This window comes from Strongylocentrotus purpuratus, unplaced genomic scaffold (genome assembly GCF_000002235.5).
Source record: "Strongylocentrotus purpuratus isolate Spur 01 unplaced genomic scaffold, Spur_5.0 spur5_scaffold_14, whole genome shotgun sequence".
NCBI classification, from domain to species: domain Eukaryota; kingdom Metazoa; phylum Echinodermata; class Echinoidea; order Camarodonta; family Strongylocentrotidae; genus Strongylocentrotus; species Strongylocentrotus purpuratus.
The window spans coordinates 31,614,670-31,640,436 of NW_022145599.1; the positions used below are offsets into that span (position 1 = coordinate 31,614,670).

Consider the following 25,767-nt stretch of genomic DNA (forward strand, 5'->3'; position numbering starts at 1 on the left):
TGTTCATTGTACATGTGTGCCTGCAAGATGATCACTATGAATCGTTCACATGAATACTCTTCATTTTTTCTTCTTTAGTTGTGATGTTATTTGGTATGACATATATTTTCCATGTGTGAGAAAGGAATGTCTGTTTGTTTTTTCTCTGCAGATTCTCTTTTTGGATGAGCCCAGCAGCGGCATGGACCCGTACTCTCGACGTAAGATGTGGTCTCTTCTGAAGAAACAGAGGGAAGGAAGGGTGACTCTCCTCACCACACACTTTATGGATGAAGCCGATATTCTAGCAGGTAGGGATGGAGAGATGAAGTGGAGAAGGAGGAAGTGGAGAAGGAGGAAGTGGAGAGAGTGAATATTCAAGGATGGAATAAGGATAGAAGACAGAAAATTAGCAAAAGATAATTATTATTATTACCCGTATCAGACATCTGAGCAGTGGTTTTACAGAAACATATTACACTCGTTTGTAATCCTAAAAGGGCTAATCAGTGAATATGAGACCATGTTCACCTTTCATGAAAAAGCCTTTGGACTTTATGTGTTAAAAAAGCATGAAATATGAGACCATATTCACCGCGTCGTATTTGTGTCATTTTCATTGCTCATCTTTTATGCATACGAGAACCTGCGCACTTTGCGCGCACTCTATTGTGACGTAATAATCACACCAAATTGGGTACACTGTTTGCGGTGTATCAAAAATTTTGTCGAGCAGCTGGATGCACAGTGCTGGTTTGACAAAGTTTGTTCAGTTCTATGAGATTGTCATGTATTTATTTGCTCTAGATGTCTGATTTGGTTAATAATAACAATATTGACTGGCTTAACTTTCTGGAGATACCACATATATATTGCCCTCACAAGACCCATATTGCCCTCGTCTTTGACTCGGGGCAATATGAGTCTAATTTGGGAAATATTTAAGTAATATTGACTGCCTTCTGGGCAATACGACATATATCGCCTGAACCGAAGGTGAGGATGATATATGACAAGTTGTATTGCCCTGAATTAGGCAGTCAATATTACTATTATTAACCACATCAGACATCTAGAGCAAACAAGAAACTCTTACTATCTTATACTCTTAAATTATGTAGGCTATTCAGGGTTTCCTAGCATTAGAAGTTGCAAAAACATTGTCAAACCAGCACTGTTCATCCAGTGTTTGACAGATTTTCGATACACTGCAAACAGTTTGCCTAGGGTGTGATTGTTACGTCACAATAGAGTTCGCGCGAAGTGCGGATTTTCTTATACACGATGGGCGATGTAAATTACAGTAGCTGATGCGCGATGTTAATTACAACTGGCTCTATATTATTGCTCACTAGTTTAACACGCATTTTGCCATTGACTTTTCAGAGCGGGCTAAAATATTTGTTCATTGGTTTACTGTATAACCATATTGCCCGGCAAATTACACACAAATCCCATTCACTTTTCTGAGCGGGCTAAAATATTTGTTCATTGGTTTACTGTATAACCATATTGACCGGCAAATTACATACAAAATCCCATTGACTTTTCTGAGTGGGCTAAAATATTGTAATTTTGTTGGCTTATCCATCAAACCTTGAGGGCAATAACATTTAAAAATTGCCCTGCTCAGATGTCTGATACGGTTAATAATATGTGGTATCTCCCTCAAGGCCAGTCCATATTATATAAATGTAAACAGAAATATCATAGTATAAGGGAGAGTATATCATAGAGAGAAAGAGTGAGAGAGAGAGAGAGAAAAAGAGGAAGAGAGAGAAAGAAAGAGAGTGAAAGGGAAGGGAGAGAGAGAGAGAGAGAAAGAGAAAGGGGGAGGCAGGAGATGGAGAGAGACGGAAAGATTAAAGCTTGTTGGTTCTCGTCACGCATTTCTTGGATGAAACTTGCGGGCAGGGGAAGATAAAATGGAGATGAGAAAACGAAAATCATAAGAAGTCAGACAGAAGGAGAACTTGAATTGAATAAGAAAGTTACATATTTTTTAATTGAAAAGTGATAGTATCCTACTGAGCACACAACGATCATTTAATGCTTGTTTGGCCCTTCTTGTATTACTCCTTGCAGATCGTAAAGCTATTATCTCCAAGGGGCAGTTGAAATGCTACGGCTCGTCCTTGTTCCTGAAAAACAAATTTGGTGTTGGATACCGTCTCGGGTAAGTTTGGTTTTTCTTTTGTTCACAGACTGGTTTGTTGTAGGCAAGAAGATAAGGGGTAATCAGACAGATCAAAAAGAAGTTGCAGAAGAAGACGAGATATGAAGGAAGGTTAAAAAGAAAGGAGGGGCAGAAGTAGAAGCAATTAAGAATTAATTCATCATAGAAAGAAAATGATGTAGGGAGTGAGGGAGAGAGAGAGAGAGGGGGATGGGGAGAGAGGCTAAGATAGAGAGGGAGAGTTCAATAGGGGTTGAGATAACAAGAAATAGATAGTGGAAGAAGAAAAATATAAATATAATTAAATGGATAAAAATGTTGGCTATAATTTATTCCGTAATGAAAGTCTTGAACACAAGTGGTGACCCTTTCTCTTCTGTAACATTCACCCATACACAGCCTTGTGAAGGAGAGTAACTGTGATCAAGATAAGATAACCGACGTCATCCAGACACACATTCCCGAGGCCTCTATCACACGATCTCATGGCATGGAACTGGCCTACAGCTTACCTCTCAAAGATGTCTCTTCCTTCTCTGGTAAGTTATGATCATGAGGGAAAGTCCCTGGGTATTTTGTATCAACACGCAGGCTGACAATTACCCGATTTAAATCGGTTTCCCGTTTTGTAATTTTTTTTTTTACCCAATTTTTTCTTCTTCTCCCCCCCCCCCCCCCCCACCCCGATTTTACCACGATTTTGCCCTTATTTTCTCTATTCTTCACTATTTTTCCCCAGTTTTCTTAATCAAAAGGCGGAATGTAGATGCCATTTTGGTTGAGGGGGGGGGATTTTTAAAATATTTTTTTTTGTGCTCACTATCACCCCTGAACACGTTTGCCCCTGCGACAAATTGAGTAAATGCAGTTTGGAAGAAGGACCATAGTCACTAGCAAAGGTCATTAAATGAAAGGAATAATTCACCATTCTGACACATCCAAAATTATTTACATGTGGGACAGTTTCTGTGTCTACCGTAAGTCCAACTTCTTCAGACATGAAGACTGGCAGACCGAAACTATCACATACGTAAATAATTTTGTATGAGTTGAACTCTTTCCTAATTATTGAAACCATCCTACTGAAATTATTTATCAAAATACTTTAACAATTTATGTTTGTTTACATAGATATTGATTAACTAATTTGAGATTGTAATTAATAAGATTTTGGTCCTAACACCTAAATTTTCAATAGTTTAAATTCATTATCCATCACCCACTGACAGGCATGTTCAAGAGCCTGGAGGAGAAGTCAGCAGATTCATCGTTGGGCGTCCAGAGTTACGGTGTTTCCATGACAACCCTAGAGGAAGTCTTCCTGAAGATCGGAGAGGAAGCTGAGATAGATGAGGCGGATGCAGGTAAGTTCCGTTTATTCCAGAGAAGGGGGTGGAGGGTGGATGGGGCCAATAGGGCGAGGGGCAGGGGGAGGGGCAGGGGGAGGGGCAGGGGGAGGGGCAGGAGGAGGGGCAGGGGCAGGGGTAGGGGCAGGGGCAAGGTTGAGGAGAAAGGGACAAGGTTAATTGGAATGGATGAGTCCTGAAGAGTGGAAAAGAAGCTGAGATAGGTGGAGGTAGTTAGTCTAATACAGAAAATGGGAAGAAAGATAGATGGGACATGGAGCAGGGGCAAAGGCAAGGTTGAAGAGAAGGAGGAGTTGAGAGAAAGGGAAATCAACAAAAGAAAAAAGAAATGCAGGAAAGTGATAGCCTTCCTAAAGATAAATGGAGGTAAATTCAGTCTATTTCAGAAAAAGGGAGGAGGAAGGGTGGGGCATGGAGGGGGGGGGGGTAGGGGAAAGGGTGAAGAGGAAAGGACGAAGAGGAAAGGACAGGGTAAGATGGAATCTATAGTCTTTCTGAAGATTGGAGAAGAAGCTGAAATTGATAAAACAAACACAAAGTAACTCTGATCTGTTGTAGAGATGGGAAGTAGGGTGGAATATTGATAGGGGGGGGGGGGGGGATGGGCAAGGTATTAGGAGAAAGGAACATGAAAAAGTGGAATAGATGACAGCAATAGAGGATCTATAGAAGATGCTCACCATTATCAAATTTCCCTTGCATTTATTGGATTTAGGTGACATCCCAAACACCCCATTTTGTTCTTACTTCCACCTAAATTAGCCTTGGAGTGCCAGCTAAAAATTCATATCAAAGACTTGATGTAAGACCTTTTTTTTGTTTACATTTCTCTTTACGACATGCATGTAAACTGCACTAGGCCAATCTTTATTGCCATTCTGTATGCTTCAAATTTACAGGAATGTGTTTTATTGGCGTGGCAATGGGAACTTTTGAATTGTCTGTTTAGACACAGAAGGGCTCTTACTCATTATTTTAATGTAGTTAATGCTTGTCTAGCTCTAGTCAGACGATGTGCAAACATAAACAAAACCTTAGTTTATGCTTATCTGTAGTGTCATGAACAGTCAGTTGAAGCTAAGAAATCCAATTAAACGTGAAATTTAAGAATGCTATAGCATGCATATGGAATGCTTCATTTTGTGATGCGAGAATTTTGAGAGTATTAGCTTTTGGGTACCTTTCCCCTTATTATTAATGATGGAATTATTTCTCTTTTCTGTTCTTGCATTTGGTCAATAAGCATGACCAAATACATGTACATGTTCGTTTTCATGAAATTTGTCATGATTATAATTGTGTCGATTTCATTAAAAAAAAAACATATTTCACATTTGTATATTTCATGCTGTCAGCTAAAAGCCAGAAAGGGGTTTACTCACATCATTTTCCATACTTTTTGACTTTCTGGCTGTCAGAGAAAAATCCAAATAGTGGAAACAGATTGCCATGATAAAACAACCGCAAATGTGCTATATCATTCTGGGCCCAATTGCCGTATCTGCCTCGGGGGGGGGGGGGGGGGGGGGCATATCCGTAGCAGCTGCTAAAGAAATCAACAAGAAATTTATCCTTTTAATGAAACCTACTTTTGAAAGAAAATAAGTGTGTTCCTGTGGTGCAACTATTAAATAAAAAATCATCCATCATGCTTCCAATTCATCATTAACACATAAAAAATCTTCAGAATCTCTCATGTTTTGTTATAAATTTTGTTTTTTATTTTATAATTCATGCAACGAGCAGCCAAAAAGCAAGGTAATGGAAGTAAAGATGGTAACAAAATCAATTTGCATTGCATAATAATGTACCTAATGTAACTAATGGTTTAGTTTTAAAGCACTTTAATATAAAACATTTTTAATAACTTAATATAACCCCATACACTGGGCACTCTCCTTTTTTTCCCTTACAAAAATAGAAATATGTTTGGGTTCCAGAAACCAGTGCTTGAAGGTGTGAAAATTGCATTGATTTTAGATGCTCTGTGCTTTTCCACCTCTTAATGTACCTCTACTTGTCAACAAATTACAACTGCAAACATGTAGAAATTATACTGCACACTAATTCTGACTTCTGACAAATTTTACTATACCAATCACCAAAAACATGTCACTATACTTTAATTTGGAAATGTGAGCTTTAAATTATTACTTCTACATAGAGATACTGCTGTTTAGGTTCACTCTCACAAGAAATTAAAAATGACTTGTTGGGTAGACTAGTTGACACATGTGTACACACTTGCATAGAACAGGAGCCTAGTTTATGCTTTCCTTTATTTTATTCACATTATAGTGTAGCTAAACCTATTGAAGGCTAAATGTTAATGGTTTATTTTATATAATCTAGTTTATACAGATTTCTTTAAGTTGATTGGTACACTGTAAAATCTTTTCGGGGGTTTTATTCAATTTCATAATAGGCATTAATTACTCTTGACATGATGGTGTTTTGTTTGATTATAGTTTCTAGACTCTCAAAAAGTTTTTAGTTTGTATCCCAGTCCCTCTGCATGTGCATATATCAAGTTTGTTCTTCTCAGTGCATGTTACAGTCTGCAAGATTGTCAAATTTGGATGTAATTTTTGCCTGTCTAAAGCAATCCCCATGTGTGCGACAATTCATATTTTTTTGCATGGTTAAAAGCATAGATTTGTTTGTTTTTGTTTCTTGATGAAATATCTGTCCAAGATTATTTTGAAGCATGTTTCTTTTATTTGGCCTGTGAAACAAATACAATCCACATTCTTATGATTAATTACCAAGGAAAATAGTCTTAAAATTGTTCTTCCTATATGATGAAAGTCGTTTGTGACTTTGGCCTTTTTTTGTTCTCATGTGCAGTTGCTGAACATACCTCAAAAACAAAGAAAAACCAAATCGGTAAATTATGATTTAAACGCACCGCACAATGTTGATTAACATTTCCCACTGTGCTTTTGTTTAGAGTGTTTTAGCTCATTGGATTTGTGCACATTTCAACACCACTTTCACAAGTTTGAAAAATGACCAATTTCACATGGGAAGTAATAGGATTATTATTGTTATTATTGTTATAATATAATTATAATTTGAATTATTATTTTTGTTATTATTGCTGTTGTTGTTTTTATTATTTCAATTATTATTATTATTATTATATTATTTAAACAAATGAATTATTATACCTACATTATTTTAATAGTCCCCTTCCGGTTGTAGAACTATAAAAAGAGCACTAACATCTTGATCATGTTTATGACACAATAATTTTGTCTCCATGGGAACATATATACTGCTGTATATCTAATTTTGTGCATGTTGCAAGGTACACGGTTTGTTGATATCCCATTGAAACATGTATGTTGAAGTTTACATATGTTTGAATGTAATGTCGGTGACCTTTTATTTGTAACTGTCTCTCAAAGGAGCTAGGTTAGAAGGCAGTAAGGCACGAGTAATTTCCAGTTGGGTCTTTAGGGCTGGTTGTAGTATTTAGTAAACACTAACACCAGCCCTAAACACCGAAATGGAAATCAGCTGGTGTTAAGTCTGTGTGGCTTTTACGTGGTGTTTACGGTGGTGTTAAGCTGTCAATATTTATATCAGTATCGGGCTCTTAATTTCATCAGCAAATTGTTAGCTCTATTTAAGAGCTCTTGACTGCTCTAAACACTAACACCCAACTTGAAATCACTCAGTGTGTAGTGGGATGTCCTTACAGTGATAGAAATATTGAAAACAACTCTAATGATTGTAATGATAAATTTTAGATCAGTTTCGTTTGATGAAAACAACTGCTGTTACTTTTTCATTATGGTTCTATGTTTGTTGTTTTTAAGTTTTGTTTTTACCATGTGTGCTATTGCCTGTTTTTGTTTAATTTACTTTTATTTCATTGATGTGAATTTTTTGATTTTTTGTTGTTTTCTTCTTCATTTTTTGCAAATATAACACTGCATGTGATGTTTTGTCTAGAAGAGAAATAACGGGAGGGAGAGAGAGAGAGAAAGAGAGCAAGCGAGAGAGAGAGAGACAGAGAGAGATAGAGAGAGATAGAGAGAGAGAGAGAGAGAGAGAAAGAGAAAGAAAGAGAGATAGAGAGAGGAGAAGGAGAATAAAGCAGTTTGGAGCTTTTGATGGCACGTTTATTCATGTATAACTCGTCTTATTTTCAAAAGTATGAAAGCAGCATGATAACTAAAATTTCTGGTATTGCTTTGCTTTATGGTCTTGTTTATCATGTCTGCAGAAGGATTTCATAGTTTAAACTGTGAATTTTATTTTCTTCCATTCAAATTATTATTATTTTTTAAATTGCAACCAGCAACCTTTTTGTTTCTAACGCTGCAAATTCTCATTTCATCTCTCATAAGCTATCGAAGCCACCCAAATCAATCTATCAACACCATCTATCGGAACCTCTGGCCCTGGACCAACCCCCGATGGTAAAAAATCCTCAAAATATTTGTTGTTATTGTCCACTCATACTCCCTTTTCTTATTAACTTATTTGCTTTTCGCCGGATCCTGCCTACAATATTAACACACTATTTATTTGTTCTATTTATTTTTAATATATAATACAGAAGAATGGAGTGATTATTTACTTGAATGGTACTGAACTAAACCGAAGAATTACAAAACTGTTGGTCATCCTTGCTCTAACATTGCTGTATGCATGGCTTCTGCTAAGAATCATTATTTGTCAACATTGTGCTTAAAACAAATGCTGAAAAATGATATTTCATGCTTATGCTGTATTTTTTGCAGATTTATAAAGAAAGGTTTATAAACAAATCGTTGTCATTACAACCTGAGTATTTCATGCATTTTGCTGTATTTTTTGCCATTATATGCTTGAACGCTAGTTACTTTGGCAGATTTGTTAAACATGTACGTCAGATTCTGGCTTGCCCGCACACAATGTATGCACTTTCTCCACTCCCTCGGGAGCATTCCAACAAGAGCTACTAGGCTCAAATTGCTAAGCATACCACATTGGCTTTCGCATCCTACCAGGTACCCATGTAGCAATTGGGTGGAGAGTGGCAAATGTAGATTAATGGTCATTACATTTCTATAATTGTTCTTTGTTTTGTGCAGTCCCACCAAGTGCAGTATCTGGCATGACCATGGAAGACTCTGGATCTGGAGCCGGTGCCTCTGTAACGGTCAACATGGAGCAGTCCCCTCTAGACTCCACCATCATGGCTACTCAACCCATCATTGTGCAACACAACGAACAGCTCAAGAGTCTGATCCGCATCGAGGCAGTCCGGGCTGCCAGGAACCCCGCAGTAAGTCACGCCTGTCCTTTACATTTATTGACTTCCGTGCAAGGTGAAATGTGTTATTACCTGAATAAGCCAAGTTTTCAAATGAATAACCAGGAGGGTGTTTTACACAGAATAAGATGGACTTTAAGTTGGACTTAAATATGGCAGGCTGTTTGCTCTCACCATTTACTGCCATTGGTCTCCCAAGGGTGATCACACAAATGTACAGAATTTACATTTTTTGATAATTCATTATTTAAGGAAAAAGTATGATCTAAAGATCCTAATGGTGAGAGCAAACAGTGGCATGAACGACCTGCCATAGTTAAGTCCAACTTTAAGTCGATCTTAATCTTTGTGAAACACTCCCCTGTACTGAAGTATTTCTTGTATCTATGACCACACCTTGCCCCCTGTTCCTCTCACAGACGTATCCTCTGCTCCTTAAAAACCCAGTTAGAATAAAGTAAAGTAAAGTGTAGTAGTTGAGTGGTTTAAGCACTTGACTCGAAATTCAAAGGTTGTGGTTCCATCCCCGACATGGCACTACTGTCTTTTGGCAAGGCATTAATCTTCATTTGCCACACTTGACCCAGGTGAGGTAAATCGGTACATGGCAGGTATTAATTCCTTGAAATGCTAGAACGCTGTAATGGCAGCTAGGCTAAAGTCGGGGTAATAATAGTAATAGTGTGCCTAGGAATAGAATTTCTAGATAGGTGGTGCTTTATAAATGCCTGTTTTTATCATTATTATTATTACTATAGTTATCTTTGTATTTGAATTTATTGACTTCCATGTATGGTAGAGTATGTTAATTAAATGAATAATAAAAAAAAAAATTCAAAAAAATAACCTGTACTGAAAATAGTCCATGACCACACTCTGTCTCCTGTATCTCCCCCACAGACATACGTCTGTCGACTGATCCTACCCATAATACTGATGATTGTGGGTGGTGTCTTGTCACTCGTCATCACCTTCGGTGGAGATGGACCGAGCGACGCCCCTGCCCCCCTCGTCTTCACCCCATCCATGTATTTCTCGGCTCCAGGGGCTAGCATGGATGAAAAGTCAACCGATCTGCTCTACCATAATTCACTGCCAAATGGTACGTTTGCAATGTTTGCAATGGTATGCAATGTTGGCAAACAAATATATATTTCTTTAGTATTATTTCAACGGGGTAGCCCCATCATTACTTGAAATACTGTTATACTTGGGGGCCTGTATAACCAACAATACAGAAGACATAGATGTACATAATCATTATACTTTTTACAGGAAATTTTAGACAAAATAAACAAGAAATAAAATCAACATGACCTTCAGAGTAACCATAAAGACCGGACTCACCATTTTTGTTGACAATTACTACTGCTTTCACTACCAATATTGTTAAGTTGCATTTTTGGTGTGTTTTGGGCAGTAAATAAAAATATCAACAACTATACATGAATTATTACATGTTTATATATATCCAGAAAACATTAATAAATAACAGAATTTAATTTGAGGGCAATTCTTTCAGTATCTTCCAAATTACTACAATGATAACGATAACAATAAGTACAGTGATACATTCGTAGCTGGATTCCGAGGATGAACACAACAATATTTATATAATGATCACAGGAATAATTCCAACGCAATAGCTGTGCATCCATCTGATTAAACATGTTCATTTCACTTCTTACATGATTTTGTAATAGTTCTTTTACAACTTCCATATTAAACCATTTAATGATTTGTAAAAAAAAAAGGTAAAGAAATATCTTTTGGACGTCGGTGGACTGTCTGTGATAAAATTGGTAGTTTAATGGCTATCAGCATACGGGAGAAGAAAAATCACCTCATTACATGTGTTGTACAGACCTTTATCAATATATCATTTTTTGCAGGTCAAAATATAGCTGACCTAGTGGCAGAGTTTGACAATCTGAACATTGAATCAAATGCTACGGCCGACTTAAATGCCCTCTATGACTATCGACCCCACAATGGTGCCTTCGATGTCATCGATCTTGGAACGACCGTGAGTAATTCAAGAATCGTTTGAAATTACATTAGATTCAAAGATCGTTGTATTTTATATGTGCTAACAAATAAAGCTAATAATCTTGTAACCATTTTAATTTCTATGCAATCAGTTTCTAATACTAATGGATAAACTCAACTTCCCAACTCTAAACCAAATTATACATTATTATAAGATGATGACGTGGATCCTAATCAAATGATTGGTTGAGAGCGTACACATGACCAGGCATTTATTTTGCCTAACACGTATTTTTGATTAATGACCAGTCATTATCAAATGCTTATGACCGGTCAAACATCATTTTATAACATCATTTTATAAAACAAATAAAACATAATCTTACAAAACAAATAATACACATCATTTTGTTCGGGCATTAGTAAAATTACCCACACTCGGTACCTTCAAAAACCGTCCAAACACCCTCGGCCATCGACTTGGGCGTGTTAGACTGTTCCAAAGGTACCCTGTGTGGGTAATTCTTACTAATGTCCTCACTGCTGTGTATTATTTGTATACTATATGCTCTGGCAACAATTTCGGTAGTTTTTTTATACAAATGGAAAACCGAACTTCAGCTCTAGATCAAATATGATACATTTATGTTACTGATTACCCTGACACTAAACAAACAACATGTAAGTTAAAAACCAACCTTGACCCTTGTCATTTACCTATTTCTTGGAGAAAACACATCCTGGGGCATATGTCGCTGGAGCAATGTCACCGTAACAATGTCACTGTAACAGATGATCTTTCTCTCCCAACAACTTCAGGGCTCTGCAAGCCAGTTCACTGCATACTACAATGACACAGCCCTGCACTCGCTCCCTGTGGTGCTCAGCATCATGTCCAGTGCCCTTCTTAATCTCTATGGCAACGCATCGGTCATCACAGCCGCCAGCCATCCCTTCCCCAAGCCGGCCGGCACACCAGAGTACACCTTCACCAGCGGCATCCTCTTCGTCTACATCTTTGGCTTAGGAGCCGCCTGGAGTCTCATGGGATTCCCCATTGACAGGGTCAAGGAAAGAGAGGTAAAGAATTCATCATCATCATCATCATCATCCTCATCATCATCCTCATCATCATCCTCATCATCATCACCATCATTATCATCACCACCATCATCATCATCATCACCATCATCAAAATCATCATCAAAATACAATCATCATCGCCACCACCACCACCATCACCATCATCATCCTGTGGGTCCCCCCATGGGGTGTCGGGTCACCTTATGACTGCTCTTTAGTTCCAAATCAATTTCTCTACCGTCTTCCTTAATACAATCTATCCACCTTTTCCTGGGCCTTCCTTTCTTTTGTCTTCCTTTCTTTCTGCTGCCCATCTAATCAGTTCATTTTCATCTCTCCTCTTCACATGTCCATACCATCTTAGTCCAATCTCTCTTATCTTCTCCATTATACCTGTCACTCTTACATCCTTTTGTACCTCATCATTTCGCATCCTCTCTTGTTTTTGGTTACTCCTCTTTCACCTCTATGACATCTCATCTCATCAGGAAAAGATTTATTAAAAAGTTTCTCAGATCTAAATGAATGGGCTTTGCCTACTCAAATTGGCATCAGTTATTCTTATCTTTTACTCTTAATATATCCTTGTATCTTTATTAGAGGCTTTATCCTTCCAACAAGCATTTACAATGAATTTTTCTTATTGATAAACATATTTAATGGGCTGCACTAGAAATGTACTTGTATTTATCTGTGACTTTGTTCTTTTTGCTCATATATTGGTATAGTCCATAGCATTGGAGTTCATAAGGTAGCTGGTGTAAAAACATCAAGAAAAGACAACACGACACTGCTATGGGTTAGTTTGACTCCTGAACTTGTACTCTGGTACTCTAAGGTTAACCCTGATTCTAGGTTTGAGCTAAGTCAAAGTTGAGCTTTACAAAACAGCCTTAATAGATTAAAATATAACATGTCATTGACTTGATCAGTCTTTAGACCCAGCTGGTTTTTAGGACCATCCACTGCCTCTTGTATGCACAGGTCTTTACACAATGTGCATGTGTGTTTCTCTTCCTCCTGTAACTTCTTCTAGACGAAAGTCAAAGCTCAGCTCCGCATCTCTGGTATCGACACCCTCTCCTACTGGGGCTCCGTCTTCGTCATCGACGTCGCTCAGATGCTCCTGGTCATCATCATCGGTCTCATCATCATTTTCGCCATGCAGGTGCCCTCTCTGACGACGGGGGGCGCCGCGTTCTGTCTCCTCGTGACGGTCATCTTGTGGGTGCCCAACGCCATCGTCCACACCTACTGCATCAGCTTCATATTTGATAAGTTTGAGACGGTTCAGTCGTATGCCTTTGTTATCTTTGTTGAGGTGAGTATAGTGTTCGACTACCGTATATCTCCGTTTTAAGATGCACCTGTGTATAAGACTCACCCCAATTTCGGGGGCCGGAATTTTTTTTATTTTTTAAATTTAGAATTTTGTTTGTTTGTTGTTGTTGTTGTTGCTGACTCCGTAGGCAGCAAGCCAGGTCCGTGTTCAGAAACCCCCGCGGGAAAGGACCTTTATTTTACTGCGAGGTGCAGTTGAAGGCGCCGATTTGTGCATGTGAAGTTGTCACAAATAATAGTAACAATGTTGTTTTAAAAGTAAAGATGACAGACATGTTTGTCCATATGTTCTTTCATGTAACAGTTAATAATTGTAATAACCATAGAGGAAGGTATGAGTTTTACCTAGCCCATACATGTTTATTGCCCAATGATTGTTGCTCCCTCTTGTGTTGTATTTGAGGAGTTTTCTAGATTTATTGTGTACTGAGAAAAAATATTGGAACCTCTGTAATTCTGTGTGTATCTATCTTTCTATCTATCAATCTAAAACCCTGCAAAGTATGACAGGAGCTTGTGTGTCCAGACGCTTGCCTCTGGAATTAACAAAATGTATGCATCATATAGCACTGACCATTAGAGAATATTGTCTAACAGAAATCTTAAAAGATATTTGAAATATTGCATGTAAACTTCTTCAAGTTACTGTTTTAAATCAACTGTCCAGATAGGCAGATACACAACCTGTCCCAAAACACAACGTTTGGGTATTCATGTACTTACTTGTTCTTTTATTGAAGAAAAACATTTTTTCTTTTTCTTTTCTTCTAATTTTGCAGATACCATTGTTCCTCTTTCTACCCACGATGTTCATTGACCTGTACGTCTCAACGGCTGCCGCTGCCAGCTTTCACCTGGTCATGTGTGTGATCTGGCCAGGCTACGCTATCTTTGGATCTCTCTACTTCATCGACAAGGTATATAGAGGGCCCTGTTCGATTCAGCCTCACCCTAACGTATTGAGAGAGAGAGAGATAGGTTTTTATATGCCCATGCATGTGCACTCATCTTGGAACTCCAAATAGTTCCCTCTGATAATACATGAAAGTTAAATATATGTGTGCCCTTCATTAAATTGCAAAACTATGGTTTTCTCCGTACTTTCCAGACAAAATTTACCATTTTGTTTATTTTCTCATCACATTCATCGTCTTGAATCCTTGACAGTCATTTTCCTGGTTTCCAATCACATAAACCATAACACTTCCAATAATATCCATAACCAAATACCAGGGCCTGTTTCACAAAACTTGTCATCAGTGACAATAAATGACAGTTGTTATAAGCTACTGAAATCCTTGCTTCTGATTGGTTATCAGCAGATTTGTCACTGATTTTTGTCATTTGTCATTGAAAAAAGGCTTTGTGAAACACTCCCCTGTTGATGATTACTATGTCTCTCATTATGTTTCCATACAGGTCTACCAACTTGCCTCCATAAGGGGAATGGCAGATAGTGTCACCTTTGCGGATTACTTTGCTCCTGAGGCATACATCTGGCCCACAATGCTCATAGTAAGATACGCTCATTTCAATTTTGTTTTCAATCACGAGTCCTTTTGACACGACATAAGACATACGTGTTCCATGACACCTGGCTTATATGCTCCCCAAGGAGTGGAGAATGTGCATACACTATGCAGGGAAAGCCTGGAACCAATGACCGGGTTAATAGTATATCTGTCAGATGCTTAAAGACATCGTCAATGCATCAGGCACGATATAAACCCAGAATATTATTATTTATACAGGTGCATGTATATTGAATACTGTCTTTCAGTTAATTGCAAAGTTATGATCTCTTATTTTTTTGTTAGTTGTGTTGAGTTGTGATTGATCCCATAGCCATATTGGTTGGGTGGGGGAAGGGGAAGGACTTCACTTTCTAAGGAGCAAGCAAAAGTTTTGACACTCTATTGAAGTAACAATGTGATTTTGACATCAAGATGTACAATATATTAAGCTATACTAAATACAAATACATTCAAACCTGTCCATAAAAGCCACTCAAGGGAAATACTAAAAGTGGCCTCTGTGGACAGGTTGCCTTTATAGACAGGTTCTTCAACACACATTCCCATCTAGAAGTCAACAAATAGCTACATTTTTAATAAAGCAAAGTGATTTGTCCAAAGATACATGCACATTCGTCAAGATATTTGATTATATTCCCTTAGTGGAAATTAAGTTACATGATTATAAACAAAAACTAATTCAAACAGTCTTCATTAAAGTTGTGTTATGAATCTTTTCTTTCCTCAGTTGTTGTTTGACATGTTCATGCTCATCTTTTTCCTGAGATTCTGCGAGGTTGTGAAAGCCGGTGGCAGAGTGAAGGACACCTGTCCTTGTCTGTAAGTGCTTTTTTTTTAAATCAAAATTCAAATCAGGGAGTATAGTCCATACATGTTCTGATGTTAGGCTTCTCAAGGGAGACCAAATTAATATTCAATTAACATTTGGTTTTACTGTAGAGACTGAAAAAGATAAAAATGCAGATTTGACCATCATTAAAGGAGCATGCCATCCATATGGTTTTATTGTTTTGCATTTACAGTCAAACCTGTCTTAGTGACCACTTTTCTTTAAAGGCAACCTGTGTATAGTGGCCATGAATCTTGTCTCCCTTGATAAAGAATTGTGAGTTGTAGACCCTTTGGTGGCCTCAAGAGACAGGTATGACTGTGCATTCATGATTGCCATACAGACTCTACATGTAGTATTTCCATAAAGATGATCATAAGCAAAATGTAATTTTCCATCATTTTATCTAACTCTCCTCTGTGCAGTGTGGCAAAGAAGATTGGCGTGACAACCAGAAATGATGACAACATCCCAGACGAGGATAGCGATGTCAAGGAGGAGAGGATGAAAGTGGAAGAGATGTATGAGTCAGACCAGGTAAGAGTAGGAGAACAGTGGTAGAGCAGCGTGGTCTCATAGCTAGAGGTTCTAAGTTCAAAGTCAAGTACAGTTAACTCTGTTTAAGTCAAAGTCGCAACAAGTTGAATTTTCCGGAAGTAAAATTACTTTTTCTTTTGACCAAACTGTGCAATATGTGTTATCTACACCTCTTAGTCGAATTTGGCATAAGTCAAACTAGCCTGGTTCACCAGTCATTCTCTGTGTAATTATTCTTAGTATTCAGGATTAAAAAGATATTTCTAAAAGGAGACACCAAAGTTTTTCTATTTAAGATAATTGTACTAACGCGCTATTAAGGCCTACAAGGGCTTAACCAAATGTGTAATCATTTAATTCCATTCCACAGTCCTCTGCCGTTGCCATCTCCGAGCTCAGGAAGGAGTTTGTGAAGCGAGGCGACAGCAAAGCTACGACCAAGGTGGCTGTGCGTAACCTGTCTCTGACGGTACAGACGGGTGAGGTCTTTGGTCTACTGGGACCCAACGGTGCAGGCAAGACCACCACCATGAACGTGGTCACAGCTGATACAGAGGCCACTAATGGACAGGTAAGTCTGGGCTCGTGCTGAGAAATTATAACCCTGTAATCATTTACGCCATCCTGATCAACTTGCTCAATGAAAAATTGAAACACATTTTAACGAGACTGCCATTATAGTTTTTATCTTGATTTTCTGCATTTCTGAATGTTTCATGCCATCTACCCTCATCTGTAATATAGAGACCCCCTTTGTCTGTCTCTTTTCCCCCTTCCTCTGTCTCTCTCTCTCTCTTTCTCTCTCTTTCTTTCTCTTTCTCTCTTTCTCTTTCTCTTTCTCTCTTTCTCTTTCTCTTTCTCTCTTTCTCTCTCTCTCTCTCTCTCTCTCTTTCTCTCTGTCTCTCTCTCTTTCTCATCACTCTAACTCTCCTTCTCCTACACATCTCCCTTCCTCTATCTTTAAACCCCCCCCCAAAAAAAAAATTGAATTTGATCAACAAATTTTTATGAAATGTCTGTATATTCGATTTTTGATTAATCTTATATTTTGTGTTATTTGAATTTGAATTGCAATTGTATTGCATCTTTGTGAAATGGATCGCAATTAAGCCTTTGGCTTTGATGATCTTTTTAATAAACAATTTCTATCTCTATCTATCTATCTATCCTCCCTTGCACAGGTTCGTGTAGGAGGCTATGACGTGTCTTCGTCTTTGAGCGATGCCTACGCCTCCATGGGCTACTGCCCTCAGATAGACCCCCTCTGGGATGACATCACAATGAGAGAACATCTGGAAGGGTTCGCAGGGTTCAAAGGTATCCATCCCACGGACAGGAGGCAAATTGCTAATAAGTAAGTTTCAGGCCTGGTAATTATGGTTTTCCGATTATTATTTTTTTCCAATTTTTTTTTCTTCTTCTTTTTCATCTTCTTTTTCTTCCCGATTTTACTCCTATTTTCCCTATTTTCCCCCTAATTTTCCACATTTTCCCATTTTTTTCCCAATTTTCTTACTCAAAAGGGGGGAATGTTGTTGGATTCCAATTTTTTTTCATTGAATAATTTTTTTTTAGTCCTCACTATCACCTCTGGTAAGTTTAAAGTCTACAAAGACAGTGAAACCTTTATATACAGTTGAGCAAGTAAATTATTCATAACCCTTGAAAATTTGATGTTATTTTTGTGTATTTTGTAACTCAAGAATGAAAGACGGACTGGGTGAATTAGGGCCTTTGTTGGTAAGGATATGAATAATTTAGCTGGTAACTGTAAAGACTGCTCAGTTGTGACAAGAAAAGTGGTCTTTGTAGGCAGGAGTACATTCCCAGAACTCAAGACTTTCATTATTACATTTGTTGATGATTTCTGTTAGATATTCATGTGAAATGAAAATAAAAAGTGTCCCTAACCAATCTTGAGATAATACACTTTACACCTTTATTATAAAGACCACTCAAGGGAGACACAAAAGTGGTCTGCAAAGGCTGGTGGTTTTAATGTGCAGGTTCCATTAGTACATGTTGCAATGAGAAACTATTTATAAGGGAATCTTAAAATGTGGTCTTTATAGTCGGGTGATCTGTTATACAGGTGGCCGCAAAAGCTGGTTTGACCGTACATGAAGATGAATTCAATTTCCCTTTTTTGTCATTTTGCTCAGTTTCATGTCGGCTATCGGAGTAATGGAGCATGCTGATAAGAAGGCCAAGGAATTATCTGGAGGAACTAAAAGAAAGGTACGAGAATGATGCAACTTCTACCAGAAGTCATGTTTCCTTTTTAAAGCGAGCTACACAATACAAATCGAGTGCTGTCCGATTTTTAAAGAAAGCGAGATTGAATAAAATGTGGAAATGCCACTACAATCTTTGAGGTTCTGAATAGTGATAGAATACTACAAATTGAAAATTTGGTTTATGTAGGTTTTCTAGTCAGATAAAGGGCCAATTCGTTTTGAAATTGTAGATAGTTGGTAATCAGGTCAGCCAGCACTTTTTCTCCTTCAAGGTCATCTTGCAATACAAGTATTTATTTAATGACTTCAGTTTTGTTAACCTGCCATATTCAGGTGTTTACAAAGGTCTTCTTTTTATACTTGGACATTTGTTGATTTCCCTATTGATCAAAAGTAGGGTTTTGTAATTTTGCACAAGCTAACTTATTTTTCAAACCAGAGTAAATGCAGATGCAGTTTCTTTGAGAACTAAAATCATTGATTTTACATGTTTGTGCGTTGTTTCTTTGTCTGTAGCTATGCTTTGCCTTGAGCATGCTGGGTAATCCTAAGATTGTTCTCCTGGACGAACCCTCGACTGGTATGGATCCCAGCTCCAAGAGATTCCTCTGGTAAGATGGGTGTGAGATGTGGTGTGGATGTTGGGGTAGTAGTAGTGATGATGGTGGTGGTTGTGATGGTGGTGGTGGTGGTGATGTTGTTGGTGGTGGTGATGGTTATGGTGATGGCAGTGGTGGTGGTGGTGATGATGATGGTGGTGATGGTGGTGGTCGTGGTGGTGGTCATGATGGTGGTGTTGGTGGTGGTAGTGGTGGTGATGGTGGTGATGATGATGGTGGTGGTTGTGATGATGGTGGTGGTGGTGGTGGTGATGGTGGGGGTGGTGGTGGTGGTGGTGGTGGTGGTGGTGGTGGTGGTGATAATGGTTCATAATGTCAGTGGTGTTGGTTATGATGGTGGATGCTTTTAATGCTGTTAAAGAGAAGGTTGATTGCAGGTTACGGTGAAAAATAAGTACTGAGATTTCTCATTCTTTTTTATGTCATGTTAGTAAAAAGTTATTAGAAATATCACATGGAAAGGATTGCTCTTGAAATTAAAAAATTGTCATCTTCATGTTTTTTTTTAATGACAGGAATGTCATCACTTCCAGTTTCCTTGAAAAGAAAGGAGCCATCTTAACGACCCATTCCATGGAGGAGGCTGATGCTGTGTGCTCCAGAGTGGGCATCATGATCCAGGGACAACTCAGGTTAGTCCAGAGACCTGTTTTACTAGGAGATCCCAAGTCAAACTTAACTCTAAGTTGGACTTAAAATAAGTAAAGACTTAAATTGTGGAGTGAGCTTGTAAAGTGATTTCCAAGCATAATATCGCATCCTCATACCTAAAATCTTTCTTCACTATTCAAGTCTTTACTCAGAGCCATAAATAGGTGTGGGTTTCTTTTGTAAGTGGGACATCAAAAATGTCACAAAGTGGGTTCCTGATGTATGGAATGACCCACATGTTTGTACAAGAAGAAGAAATGAGTGTTGTAGGGTTTTTAAATCATTTCAGTGATAGTTCTTGTTGCTTTGGGGCCTCCTTTTTAATCATTCTCTCTCTCTCTCACTCACTTTTTTTCGCCCTTTCTCTCTCTCTCTCTCTCTTCTCCTATAATAATAATAATAACAAATTTGTTTGCTTATGTAGTGCTTTATACTTCGGGAATGTCCTAGTTTCTAAGTGCTTTACATTATTACCCCGGTCATCGGATTCTGGCTTGCCCACACACAATGTATGCACTTTCTCCACTCCCTGGGGAGCATTCTCTCTCTCTCTCTCTCTCTCTAAAATGTCCTTATTTTTTTCGCCATCCATCCCCTCCAGATGCCTTGGCACCACGCAGCATCTCAAGGACAAGTACGGCGGTGGCTACATCCTGGAGATCAAGCTCAATCCCGGCGTCCAGTACTACACCAGCGACCAGACCACTACGGCCGTCATGGACATCCTGGACGAGAAGATGGACATCCTGCACAAGCAGGTCATGCTCCTCATCCCCCAGGCGGAGGTCACTGAGAGCTTTGCGGAGCGCATCACATACAAGATCCCTCGGGACAGCAGCATCACGCTCTCCACCATCTTCGCCTTCTTAGAACAGGGTGAGATGTCAAGGATTTTTTTATAGCGACTCGGTAACATTGTTGAAGATTGATGAAAAAACTGCGTAATTTTTGTATAAAATGTTACTTATTATATTCCTTCTCCTGTAATGAACCTCTAACATGCAAAAAATCCTGAAAAAATCAATATATTTATGATTATCTTTGAAGGCGTCACCATGCGATACCTTCTAACAGTAAATTTTTCCGACCATTTTTGAATTTTCCCAACCGTTTTTCCATGAAAATAGAATGTAAAACAGGCTTCCAAAAATATTTCAACACTTAAATGTCTGGAATGGTATATAGAGTAATTTAATTGCTTTGCGACGAATTACATTCACCTCAAATGTAATTAAATTGTAATAATATAGTTGGGAGAATTCAGAAATCGATCACATCAGTTTTACAAATTTTTATCATTAATGATGGTTTATTTTCACTCTAACTTTCAGATTCTCTTTAATTGTACATCTATCATTGAAGTCACTACCGTAGCACAAATTTATCTCATCTGAGCAATGTTACCAAGTCCCTATAAGTGATAAGAGCTTGCCCCGTAGGGTTTCTCAATATGACAACTCCTCCTCACCTCTCCCTTACCACTGTATGAAATCTTTGAGTCCTGGGGGGTGTTTCACAAAGATATTAAGTTGAACTTAGCTCTAAGTTGGACTTAAAAGTTATGGAGAGCCATGTGTAGCCTTATAATGAATAATATTCAAAAGCAAAAATTCTAGTATTTTAGACTTTTCATAAATTCCACATCACGAACATGAAATTTCCCATGATAATAGAAAATATGAATGGTTTGAATCAACATTTTATACGTTTTAAAATGACTTTTACAAAATATTTTTAAAGATGCTAACAGCTTTCCATAATTGTTAAATCCAACTTAGAGATAAGTTCAACTTAGGATCTTTGTGAAACACCCCCCAGGAGACCCATGACAGCAGTCCCTCAAATAGACCAATTCAAGTAGAGAAATAGATGAACATGACTTTTTCTTTCCATGCAAGTGAATAACTCAACTTTTATATAATTTTGTTGACAGGTAAAGAAGATTATGGTATTGAGGAATACAGCTTCAGTCAGACTACGTTAGAGCAGGTAGGTTTCTTTGAAATGTTGGTGCAATGTACAAAAGACTTCCATATTTGATCAAGAAAGATACACAGTTAACTAAATTATTCATACCCTTACCAAGTTTTGCAATTTCTAAAGTATGTGAAAAAATGATTTGTCACACTTTATGTTTCTTGAGATTGTGACCAAATAAAGTTAAACAAAGGTCCTAATTCAACCAGTGCAAATTTCATTCTCGAATTATGAAAAACACACACACAAAAAACACAGCAAATTTACAAGGGTTATAAATAATTTAGTTGTTTTTTCTGTACATGCAAATCAGTAAGATGTGAGATTGAAGATTGTTTGATGATGCAACGATAAGACTCTAATAAGATGGTCTTTATGTGTTTGAAATTGAAGATTTGGTACCCGCGAAGTTACAATACCAAGGGTCTCTTGCACTAAAAGTTGCATTAAACAAACAAAAAATTAATGAAATTAAACACAACTTGATCTTATCCAATTAGGATACCACTCTTGTAATTGAAGAGCTTAATTAAAAAAGGAGCTAAATCCACTTTTGATGAAAATTGAGTTATTGATATCAGAACATTGTTTACTTAAGTACCCATCTTTCAACAAAATTATTTACCTAAATTTTGGGACCAGTTATGAAAAATGCACCTTCTAATATCACTTTTCCATTGACACCTGTACAAAATCTGGTAAACAATTTCTATTTGCTCCGTAGTTACAAAAATGGATTTAGCTCCTTTTGGAATTAAACTCTTCAATTCAGAAAGAGATACACTCAAAATCATTTTTGAATATTCATGTACTAGTAATCATTAAAAATAGAAAATCGGACTGTTATAGATGATGTAGTAAAGTTCACAGTATATTTGATGCTTAGTATTGAATAATGAAAAGCTATAATGAGGCATGCATTCATATGACAATGTAATAGACCAGTTTGTAGTTAGCACATGGGTCATATGACCCCAAATATCCACATATCTTTTAAACATAGATAAATCCAATTTTGTGCCTTTTGGAATAATCACAGATAAAGTCATGGAGGTGATTCTTTGTTTGCCCTGTTGAAAAGATTACTTCCACCTGTGTTCATGACAGGTGCATGCATGAATAATTATTACATAACTTTCGTGAGCATGTATCCAGTATTAGTCTCAGTGGGTTTTACAATTTTGTTCAAGTGACCTTTATCTGCGCATGCTCAGATTGTATCTACGAACTGGTATATTACAGTACACTGTAATCTGCAAAAAATCTCCTTAATCAAAGTCTTAAGCTTCAAAATGGAGGGGGAAAAATTATTTGGTATACTACCTGGTAATACAATTTTCTAATAGAAAATGTAATAGTTCCTGTTTTTTTAAGCCAGATTTACACAAATTCATGCATTGCTAATTTGCGACTGTCTCTCTTTGCAGGTGTTCATTGACTTTGCCAAGACGCAGGTAGACAATCCTGACGAGGAGGCAGAGCTGGTGACGGTAGCCGCCCAGGAGAACGGAAGCAATCGACCCGGCAGCAGACACAGTGTGCGTCATGCCCCCACACCACAGACATCGGTCAATATGGAAGTTTAGCCCCACCCCTCCCCCCTCCCCTCTTCAACCAACCCTAACCCAGCTGACACCTAGGTTCTTGATACATGTGTCAATGAAGGGAGATGTGAATTGGTCCAGTAGTACTATCAACTCTCCTTCTTCACCTTTAAACTGATTATGACGCACTCAGGGTCGAGACTGAATCCTGTCTTACAGATGGTGATGTTAACTCATATCCTGCCATGAGGCTGCATGCACGCTACCGTTATAATGCTTTGTACACGTGAGTGCGCTATCGATTGGCTGCTTAATTCACTCGGCGAGCCACAGCTTTGCTGCTTTATGCATGCATGCTCGCATTCGTAATAGCAGTTATTGTTCATGCTCATTGTACTGTGCTGAGTGCTTCGCACGCTCTATTGATCGCACCATCAGATTATCTCAAAATAAAATTGGCACAGGGGGGAGTTGTGGCTTGGCACAATGGGGATTAGCCCTGTGGCACTGGGCTGTATTCATTATGGCAGGATAAGAGTTAAAGGTCGGTCCCTGGACATGGATCATCATATCTAATTAACACACTTGTGTAAAATTCCAATTATGCACTCACGCATACACACACATGCACACATCAATGGAGTCGGGATGATGAATTGTATTCGCTTGATTGTATTTTACCTAACTGGTTAGAGTGTGAGTGTATTCTTGTAATAAGTTTAATCCCCAGACATAAATCCACATTGATAATCATTTCTGATTTGACGCACTTCTGTAAAATTCCCATCTTGTCACAGTTCTACTGCTGAACAACTGAACCATCCCGTCTGAGAAGATACATGTACACTGTACTTCTCTGATTAAAATGAGTGTAATTGAACAATTGCTGCAGGGAAAATTGATGTAATCGTCAACATTTTGTCCAGTGAAAATACATATATGTTCATGTCGATCACTTTCAGGTGTAACAAATCAATGTGTCTCTAAATTGTCATGAAGTTACATTATCTGTTATCGTGAATCAATGCTTGGATGTTTTCTAGACAGAGAATTTATTACTACTTACTATTTTATTAAAGGATCAAATGTTGTTTTGCTCCATTTTAAAGCTACAGACTGTGATTAAGAATATCTTTTTAAGAATAAAGTGTATACTGTAAATTCATTGTCATTTTCTATATCAAAAAGTTTAAATTACCGGTACTGGTATATTTTTTGAAGCAGTTTTCAAAAATGATTTCTTCTTAAACTGCTACAAAGATCCATTGTTATTTTTGTAAGAAGCACAGCATTATATCATTATGCTTTTTACTAAACAAGAAAAAGAAAAAGGAACTGTCTTTGAAAAAAAATATATCTTTTATACTGATAAACAAATTACCTAGTTAGATGATTTCTTTGTTTTTTATATATCATTGAGAGCATTGATTTGTTGAAGATCTTAAAATTTTGGGGAAAAATGAATTGAAAAAGACTTTTTTTTACATCCATCTGTTGTCGTATTGGGCATTATGAATACAATTCCTTTACTTGTCTTAAGTCATCACCTATTTTATGTTAAATTACAAAACGTAGAAGTAAATGCATGACTTGTATGTAAATGAATTGTTATCAGGGATTAAAAGTATAAATGATTACACATTATGTAAATCAATGTTAAAAGATTCACATGTATAGAGATATCACAGCTACATAGACTTTCACTGGCAAAAACAAAGATACATCAATGTACCTATATTTGTTTTGTATGAGCGTCATACTTGAATGTATGATATTGATTATTGGACATAGTCAGGGTTACAGTTACTTATATTCGGTTTTATACAATTTTTTTTGTGTAAAGTCAATTGGCATTAGGCCACCGCCCAATGTGTGTACTAGCTACTACATGTATGTGTTATATTTGATGCAAAGGATGCATTATTGTTAGCTACCTGTTTACATAACATCAGAGCCATCTATTCAGAGTAAATTCTGATATATTGGCATTTATTTAAATCTGAATATATTTAAGATATGGTTATATTTGAGATGAACTAATATATCTTTAATGCTTTCTAGAGTAGAAGATGGATGTGAGTGTTTACAGTGTAGTCTCGATATGTGCAAATTTTACTTTTTGTAGATGCATATGTGTATTTGACTCATTTTATATTTAAAAGCCAGAGCTTCATGGTACTTGGACTTGCATGGCATCAGAATAATATATTTCAAAGGTATTAATGCAGAGAATCAGGGGTAAAGAGATAAGTTTGCATTACATAATATATGATGGTACAATTATACAGTACTAACAATGACTGTCATTCTTTGGTGATTACTTATCAATTTAGATAATCCATCACCTCCATTTGATCTAGATCTGATTTTGAAATGATCGCACAAAGCACTTTAAAAACAATTGTTTTACTGTTTAAGTGATATGAATATAATGGCTATAATAGATTGCGTCTATTTCATGGAGATGGCGTTGTTCACGATTTATTGGTAAACATCATCATTGCCACGCAAACATTACAAACTATCACAAAATGTCATGCATTAGGGAAGTCTTTCAGACAAATTCTGTGATTAGGATCAAATGAAAAAATTAACAATGTAGAATTGATTTTTAAAATTTATATATGTACATT

At 37.4% G+C, this 25,767-nt stretch overlaps 1 protein-coding gene across 5 annotated transcripts in view; it reads left to right on the plus strand.

The window, feature by feature from the left end:
- LOC588724 (ATP-binding cassette sub-family A member 5) overlaps window positions 1–23,842 on the plus strand; it is a 31,482-nt gene extending 7,640 nt beyond the window's left edge. The window contains exons 9-32 of one of the 5 annotated variants that reach the window (XM_030984739.1): window positions 152–290; window positions 2,065–2,155; window positions 2,555–2,694; window positions 3,385–3,519; window positions 5,269–5,280; window positions 6,370–6,408; window positions 7,881–7,952; window positions 8,610–8,803; window positions 9,692–9,893; window positions 10,684–10,817; window positions 11,600–11,860; window positions 12,900–13,184; window positions 13,984–14,121; window positions 14,624–14,719; window positions 15,467–15,558; window positions 15,994–16,105; window positions 16,476–16,676; window positions 17,287–17,459; window positions 18,268–18,343; window positions 18,859–18,953; window positions 19,478–19,594; window positions 20,215–20,489; window positions 21,547–21,602; window positions 23,018–23,842. In XM_030984739.1, coding sequence (XP_030840599.1) covers window positions 152–290; window positions 2,065–2,155; window positions 2,555–2,694; window positions 3,385–3,519; window positions 5,269–5,280; window positions 6,370–6,408; window positions 7,881–7,952; window positions 8,610–8,803; window positions 9,692–9,893; window positions 10,684–10,817; window positions 11,600–11,860; window positions 12,900–13,184; window positions 13,984–14,121; window positions 14,624–14,719; window positions 15,467–15,558; window positions 15,994–16,105; window positions 16,476–16,676; window positions 17,287–17,459; window positions 18,268–18,343; window positions 18,859–18,953; window positions 19,478–19,594; window positions 20,215–20,489; window positions 21,547–21,602; window positions 23,018–23,176 — 3,294 coding nt within the window. In that variant the 3' untranslated portion in view covers window positions 23,177–23,842. The remainder of the gene's footprint in view (window positions 1–151; window positions 291–2,064; window positions 2,156–2,554; window positions 2,695–3,384; window positions 3,520–5,268; window positions 5,281–6,369; window positions 6,409–7,880; window positions 7,953–8,609; window positions 8,804–9,691; window positions 9,894–10,683; window positions 10,818–11,599; window positions 11,861–12,899; window positions 13,185–13,983; window positions 14,122–14,623; window positions 14,720–15,466; window positions 15,559–15,993; window positions 16,106–16,475; window positions 16,677–17,286; window positions 17,460–18,267; window positions 18,344–18,858; window positions 18,954–19,477; window positions 19,595–20,214; window positions 20,490–21,546; window positions 21,603–23,017) is intronic. The other 4 variants (XM_030984741.1, XM_030984740.1, XM_030984742.1 and 1 more) reach the window with 4 other exon arrangements.
- Window positions 23,843–25,767: the final 1,925 nt, after the last annotated feature.